Source organism: Grammomys surdaster, unplaced genomic scaffold (genome assembly GCF_004785775.1).
Source record: "Grammomys surdaster isolate TR1022 unplaced genomic scaffold, NIH_TR_1.0 125928, whole genome shotgun sequence".
Classification (NCBI taxonomy): domain Eukaryota; kingdom Metazoa; phylum Chordata; class Mammalia; order Rodentia; family Muridae; genus Grammomys; species Grammomys surdaster.
Genome location: NW_021620751.1, coordinates 935,320 through 943,125, shown reverse-complemented (window position 1 = coordinate 943,125; position 7,806 = coordinate 935,320). Strand labels below are relative to the sequence as shown.

The 7,806-nt window shown below is 40.2% G+C and overlaps 1 protein-coding gene across 1 annotated transcript in view; it reads right to left on the bottom strand.

Moving 5' to 3' along the window:
- Positions 1–7,577, bottom strand: part of Odam (odontogenic, ameloblast associated) — a 9,808-nt gene extending 2,231 nt beyond the window's left edge. Inside the window, exons 1-9 of the mRNA XM_028752688.1 lie at positions 7,541–7,577; positions 6,828–6,893; positions 6,691–6,732; positions 6,128–6,175; positions 5,318–5,551; positions 4,860–4,904; positions 2,686–2,790; positions 2,010–2,057; positions 195–266 (exon numbers count right to left, since the gene is read on the bottom strand). Of these exons, the coding sequence (XP_028608521.1) occupies positions 195–266; positions 2,010–2,057; positions 2,686–2,790; positions 4,860–4,904; positions 5,318–5,551; positions 6,128–6,175; positions 6,691–6,732; positions 6,828–6,878 (645 nt within the window). The 5' untranslated portion in view covers positions 6,879–6,893; positions 7,541–7,577. The remainder of the gene's footprint in view (positions 1–194; positions 267–2,009; positions 2,058–2,685; positions 2,791–4,859; positions 4,905–5,317; positions 5,552–6,127; positions 6,176–6,690; positions 6,733–6,827; positions 6,894–7,540) is intronic.
- Positions 7,578–7,806: the final 229 nt, after the last annotated feature.

Below are 7,806 nucleotides of genomic sequence, written 5' to 3'. Positions count from 1 at the left end.
CCCCCCCCCAAGACACTGTAAAAAGAAAATTCTTAGTAAATACTTGAGGGACTGGATGATTTAGATCTTGACTAACAGATATTGCAGGGGGGAAATCAGCAATTGTTGACATAACAACATTTATGTTAAAATAAATGCTCCTGGAGGACCTTCTAAGTTTCCAGTTGCTGCAAACATTTTGTAAGGAGTCTTACCATCCCAGGAACTTCCGGAGCTGTGCCTACAAAGCTGTCAAAAGCTAAGTGTTGCTGTCCTCCTTGCACCCCCTGAAGAAGCAGAAAGTTAACGATATTTATTAAATCAGTGACTGATCATTACACGTTCTTCTGCCAGCCACAGCACTCAAGCAGTCTTCAGCTTCAGGGGCTAGACCTAGGCCGAACCCGCTCATATGTGGCAGATGTACAGCTTGACCTTCGTGTGGGCCCTGAACAACTGGAATGGGGGCTAATTAAAAAAGCTGTTGTCTATATGTGAGATTTGTTCCACTAGCTGGGCTGCCTTGTTTGGCCTCAGTAGGGGAGGATGCGTCTAGCCTCGCTGAAAATTGATGTGCCCAGGTGTGTGTGGGATACCCAGGGAGACCTGCACCTGCTCAGAGGAGAAGGAGAGGGAGGATGGGGGAGGGATTGTGGGAGTGAATGACCAGGAAGGGGGCAATGAGCAGGATGTAAAGTGAATAAGTAACAAAACAAGGAGAGGAGGAGGGGGAGGAGGAGGAGGAGGAGGGGGAGGAGGAGGAGGAGGGGGAGGAGGAGAAGGAGGGGGGAGGAGGAGGAGGAGGAGGAAGAAGAAGAAGAAGAAGAAGAAGAAGAAGAAGAAGAAGAAGAAGAAGAAGAAGAAAGATGAGGAGGAGGGGAGAGAAGAAGGAAGGAAGGGAGAGGAAGGGAGAGGAAGAAAGGAGAGGGGGAGGAGGAGGAGGAGGAGGGAGGGAGGGAGAGAGGGAGGGGGAGAGAGAGAGATAGGAAGAAGAAGAAGAAGAAGAAGAAGAAGAAGAAGAAGAAGAAGAGGAGGAGGAGGACGAGGAGGAGGAAGAAAAAGAAGAAGAAGAGGAGGGGAGGAGGAGGAGGAGTTAGAAGAAGAAGAAGAGGAGGAGGATGGGGAGGAGGAAGAGGGAGGAGGAGGAGGGAGGAGGGGGAGGGGGAGGAGGAAAAGGAGGGGGAGGAGGAGGAGAGGGGGAGAAAGAGGAGGGGGGAGGAGTAGGAGGAGGGGGAGGAGGGGGAAGAGGAGGAGGGGGGAGGAGGAGGAAGAAGAAGAAGAAGAAGAAGAAGAAGAAGAAGAAGAAGAAGAAGAAGAAGAAAGATGAGGAGGAGGGGAGAGAAGAAGGAAGGAAGGGAGAGGAAGGGAGAGGAAGAGAGGAGAGGGGGAGGAGGAGGAGGGAGGTAGGGAGAGAGGGAGGGGGATAGAGAGAGAGAGAGAGAGAGAGAGAGAGAGAGAGAGAGAGAGAGAGAGAGGGAGAATTTTAAAAAGGAAAAGCATTCGTGGCAGGTAGAGACGTTAGGTTTGGCTTCAGTTTGTAGAGCACTGACTTCAAGGAAGGGTGTTTTGAACATGATGAAGTTTGAAAGGTGGAATTTTATAATGCTATCTAAAGAGAAATACAACAGAGCAAGTATGAGTCTCCTCACATCCTGGCCCCTGCTGGCGACTGGATCCCCAGTCGTAGCCTGTTGCTCTCTCTGCTGCCTCTTTAAGAATACCGAAGACACTAAGAGAGTACCTCCCCCCCCCCCCCCCTCCCCCGCAATCCTGGACATGCCTATTCAAGAGCTGACTACAACTTGAGTGTTCTCCTTCCAGAACCACTCAGTGCAAGTCTTGCTCCTGTAAGAAATCTTTTTATGGTTTCTTATTTATGTTCTCATATCATTGTGTATGCAATTCTGACTTCATTCATCTAGAAGAGTTTTTCTGGAATTTTTTTCTATCTGAAAGATACCCATATTTTTAATAGACAAGCAAGCAGGTTCAAATACATTTTTAGAAATCAAAACTATGTATTTACTCACAGGTTCTGCTGGTTGTGGTATGAATCCGAACTGATTATAGAATGGTATCTGTCAGAATTTTGAGAAAAGCACTAGATTTATTGTGATGATTTTGGACATAAATTTCTGAGAAATGATTACTTAAAATTACATATCTTTTATATTAACTAAGTGCTTTTTGAAAATCCACATATTTTACTTTGAAAAAACTATCATTTTTTAGATGACAGGATATCTTTTAACACCATATCATGAGAGAGCTGAATTTACATTAAATTTCTCAAAACTTGTGGAATATTTACAAAACTGAACAAACGGTTATCAAATTGTATCTTAGGTTATAATGACCACAAGAATTTTTCTTTGCAATCTTTCATATTTTGATATTTTAATAATAATCACATACATGTATTTATATTTAAGTGATGCATATTTCTAGATTCTGAATATGAGACAAATCAAATTCAGAAAAAAAAAGCAGCTTTGAGCCTGGTTTTATTAGAACCATTTGCTGACATCATTTCTTGTAATTGTAGGCCTAGTCTACAGATGTGCTACAAGGAGAGACACTATGTGCTATTCTATGAGGTCAAGTAGTAGAGAACATGCACTAAATATTCTCAATTATTCTACTTTTTGCAGGAAATTTACCTTATTCTGAAATTGAACCAAAGATTAAGCCAAACACTCATAGTACCTGTTCCTCATATAGTTGCTGCCCTGTCTGCTGGGGTGAGGATGTGACTGTCTGCTGAGGTTGTTCCCAGGGCAGAAGCATGTAAACTGGATAGTACTGAAACATCTGTTTGTAAACATAGAAGTACATGAAAGAGTCCATTAGATCAGCATGTACAATACTTTTCACTCTTTCGCTGGCGATATTATAAAGGTGGTTTCACAGGTATGAACTGCCATTTCAAGCAAACGTAGTTATGCATAGCAGATTTACAGTGCTTCTCAAATTGTGACACTACTTGAACCCAACATGATACAGGACTGCATTTCTAAGGATACATAGTCAACCAAGTTAAGATATAATAGATTAAGTGTAGGAAGCATGAGTTCTTTTAATAAACACCATCTTGGAAATGCTATACATAGATTAATATGTAAATTTCAAAGGAGAGAATAGATTATGTAGTATTTTTCCTATGATTTTTGAGAACCATCATTCTATAGAACATGATACTAAAATATTCTGTTATAGTGAATGAAGAAAAAATTAAATTAATTAATTGGTGATTTCTATTTTATTAAAATAATTCCTGAGCAATGGAGAGGTCTCAGAGATTAAAAGCACTGGCTGCTCCATAGAGAAACTGGGTTTGGGGTTACTGGGCTCACAACCACCAGTAACCCCAGTTCTAAGGCATCCAATGCGGTCTTCTGACTTCTGGTGTTGCTTGCATGTAAAATACTCACAGACATCGAATAAAGAAAGCTAAAAGTAATCTTTATCAATCTTAGAATACTGGAGAAATAATAAGAAAAGGTAAGTAACAAGCACCACACCCACATTGTCACATATTGACTTGTAGCCATATTGTCTCTATGTGCTTGTAGGGCGAGCATGTACGGAAAAGAGGGGACACGGAACATGCAGACATTTTTAAATGCTGTATTAGGTTTTGTGTCACCAAATGATTATACTAGATATAACATATACTAGATATAAGATAGTTGCAACCGCGTTTATGAAATGAATACAACTTGACTAACACGTGTCTTTCTTTATCCTAGTCAAGAAGAAAAACCACCCATTAAACTTCCAGAAACCTAATAATGTTTGTCTGGTCAGGTAGAGTTTTAATACTTCAGACTTAAAGTAGAGCTTAGATGTTTGCAATTCTAGAAATAGCTCACAAAGCTTTTGACATAAAATCTAGGTTGAGAGCCACTGGATTAGTGGTTGAAAAGGAGGTAGAGGACTGACTTTTAACAGCTATTTGGTTCACTGGGCTAAGATACTTAATCTCATTAAAACTATGTTTCCTGGACCTTAAAATGAAGTAATTGTGTTTGTCACATATCTGATTCGCTGCATACCTAAGGATATACAATGAGATAATGTCTAGAATTGTGTTATTATGTAATGGCAGAGGGAGTAAAACTTAATTACATAATTATATACTTATAGAAAAGCCAAGCGGCTTAACTTTGTTTGAACAAGTCAATAGTCTTCATGCGAATCACAATTTATATATAAGCCATGTTCCTTTGAACCTGAGGTATTGTACAATTAACTGTCCTGATATCGACAGGGCTTCTATATTCACATGATGAATTTAATAGTTAATACTAATTTAATTTTTTTATTCCTGAAGGGAAATACTCATTGAATTATAGTGTGGAGTCACATTTTAAATACTGCATGGAAGAGATGGAGAAGTTTTCAGTGGCATTTAATATCTGACCAGTAGCACGTGTTAGTGTTATTTATAATAATCAACATTATTATAATAATGTATGTTATTTATACTTTCACATCAGGTACAAATGCAAAATCATAATGAAATAAAATTTGGTCAAGTAGAAAGTCAGCTCATAGTTTTGTTTTTTAGTTCTCTCCCAGAGTCGGCACTTAAATATAGAGAAGACATGATACTGGTCTTACAGGACTCATTCACTTCTGCCATAGTGATGTCATAGGTATTCAAGGGTCCTAGAGACCCTTTTTAGCTGCCTGTTCTTAAATAATAGGGGTAAGCCAGCATCAGCAGATGCCCAGAGGCCACTTATGGTGCCTCTAGACAGAGGTGGTTGGTACACAGCCTGACAGCCCTGATACTGAAGACCCAGGTCAACAAAAGAGAGTGTAGAGGAGACGGAAATGAGCCCTACTGTCTGTGTCAAGGAGTTCCCTTCACTTACCTGCGTTTGCTCTTGAGGCACTTTGACAGGAACCACATAGGACATCTGAGGAAAGGAATAGGTACAAAGTCATAAAAGCAAATGACTCTCGACTTGTTACTTGCAATTCTTGATCTGCTCTCCCTAGACCTGGCTTCCCGAGCGTCATTTTCATCATTAGTACTAAAGTTTATCTAGTTTACTTCCATTAAAGTTTATCTTTTATATGAGCTATAATTTATGGAAATTCTGCATCCACATGCTGTTTTAAGTTCTGGTTACTGACCATATTCTAGGGCAATTGATTTTAATGTTATTTTTATGTTAAAAATATCAGAAAATATAAGGAGATACTTTCAGGAGTGGTTGCAATAGTATAGGAGAAAACTTAATTAAACTCCTGCTGTATTTCAAAGCTAATTCACAATAACCTTTATGCTGTCTCTTACACCAGCTGAGATGGAAGAAGCTTCACTTACAGGGCTAGCCCCTTGCTGGGTCTGAGGTGGTGTCTGCGGCTGTGAGAGGTCTGGCTGGCCAGTCTGGCCTCCTTGGGCAAACCCAACTTGTCTTGAGAAAGGTATCTGATTTGGGAATAGCCCAGCAAAGCTCTCTAGGGTTGAGAGAGGAAACTGTGGGCGTCTTGAGACCTGAGCCTGCTGCTGCTGTTGCAGAAATCCAGGGAAGGGAGGAATCCAGGAGTTGAAGGGACCCTGAGAAAAAGAAAGACAGAAAGGAATGATTACTGTTTTGTGTAAAAAAAAAAAAAGGAAACTGAAAAGTTGAAATCAACCCTCAATAAGAAAGGCAAAAAATGTAGACAATTCACATATTTCAGGTTTTATGAGAAGACAGCATCTCAACTACTTATAGATGTCACAGTTTTCAACTGATGAGAAGCATGGAACACAAAGAGTTAATAAAGGAACACAAGTTTCTACAGCTCTTTGAATTCAAAAGGTTCTCCCCCCTTGTGTCCCCCGTTCTTTACGGTTGCCTATATGTGGTTTGTTTAAAATAGTTAACTGTGTCAAAAATCATCAGAATTACTACCTGGCACATACCAAACGCTGCCCCCTTCCAGTGCCCCTCACGGTTTCTTCCCCCATCTCCCCTCCTTTTCTTCTCTGAGAGGATGGGGGTCCCCTTGGTATCTCCCTACCCTGGTTCTTCAAGTCATACCATTTTAAAGGCAAATATAAGTAAATGCATTTTGTTCTCATCCCATACCATAAGAGATGCTCATTAGAAACATATTCTCTTTGAACTGAATATTTATATAGCAGTACCTGAAACTGCAGTGGCAAAAGTTGACCATTATTAAGATTCAGGAGTAACTAGAAAAGGAGAGACAAGACAGAAGCAAGATGACTATGCAGTCTGAAATGTTTTCTGTAGACGGGGCACACGGCAGCGCTGGCTTATCGGCTCTCAGTTTGAAGGACACATTTCCCCAACAAGACTACATTAAATCACAGCGATTAGACGTTAGAGTTGAAAGCAGGGTTCAGGTTTGACAATGCCATCACTACTGTGAATGAGAGTGCACAGTTTCAGCACAACCCAGCGGCTTGGGTATTTTCTATGTTTGTACCTTTATTTTTAAGATCCACATAAGATGCTATTGGAACAAAGTATACAGACAATGCTCTATATGTGCTTGGGGAAGCTGCAATTGCACAGGGAGGACAAACATCCTTTAACAAGGTACCTGGTAGACAAAACAACCATGCAACTTGGAAGTACGTTTGGAAATGTTTAAGACCTAGAGGGCTGGATGCAGGCTTTTATCTCTTACCAGTGTGTTTTCTCATACAGAATACAGGAGAAGGTTTTAATTACTTAAACAAACCTCATGACTGTTGCTAGCAGACAATAGGTGCTGTGAGATAAGCTAAAAAAAAAAAAAAGAAGAAGAAGAAATAAAAGTGGTGAGGGGAGGGAATTGCATGGGATTACATGAAATCAAAAGCACCACGAACGACTTACCGGGGCTGATGATGTAGCTCCTATGAGTCCAAGAAGAATTATAATTTTCATTTTCAGATGCTATACCTATACAACGAATTGTGACACATAGCTTTAAAACATACTTTTTGTTTAAATTTCTGTGACAAAAATAAAAGCCTGGCAAAATTCATCAGATGTCCTGTCAAATCCAAGTAATAGTTGAGTCAGTTCTTCAGTCTTATGTTTTATGGCTCAAAATAAACGTTATCTTAATAACTGTTTTCCCTCAGTGTAGCTATTTATGGGGAAGAGCTGTTTACTTGACTATAAAGTTCATTTAGTGCCCGGTGCTTGTTAGACTCTGACAGAAGTGAATGCCCCATGGTGTCCTCTGACTGGGGTTAACTGACTGGATCCTTATTATTAGGATGATCTTAATGTTCTAAGTGAAAAAATATCATAATGAAAATCTAAGAATCCTAAGGGGAAGAGAAAATTTCCATTAGAAGTCTCATATTGTTCACGATTGTTAACTATAGGGGTCGTAGTATTGTTTTTCGTATCCAGGAAAGGAACAAGGCAAACGTCAGTAGTGGCGCATGCGTAACTGGTGGACACTTCTTATCTCTTGCCTCTACTTGCAAAGTTCCCGCCATACTTCATATTACAGACATAGACACACATTAGGGTGCCCACGCTAGAGTACCAGAGCTGGGCTCTTAAACTATCAAAGTAAAGAGTTGATATCTTACCTTACTTCTTTGCAAGATCTGTGTCCCTTTCTTTCTCGGTCTGCAGTTCAGATCCTCTTAAAATTTAAAACCCATCTTTAGAAAAAAAAGGGACCAATCATGATAGAAAGGGACCAGTGATTCAGTGGGTTTTAGACAATGGCTTAGCTAATAACCCCTTTCCTAATCATCTTTGTGGTATATGGATTCCCACACCCTAGGTAATGCCTTTCAATTACCCCAGAGACGTTTTTCTGTGATCACTCCTGGATTTTCCTTGGTCATGA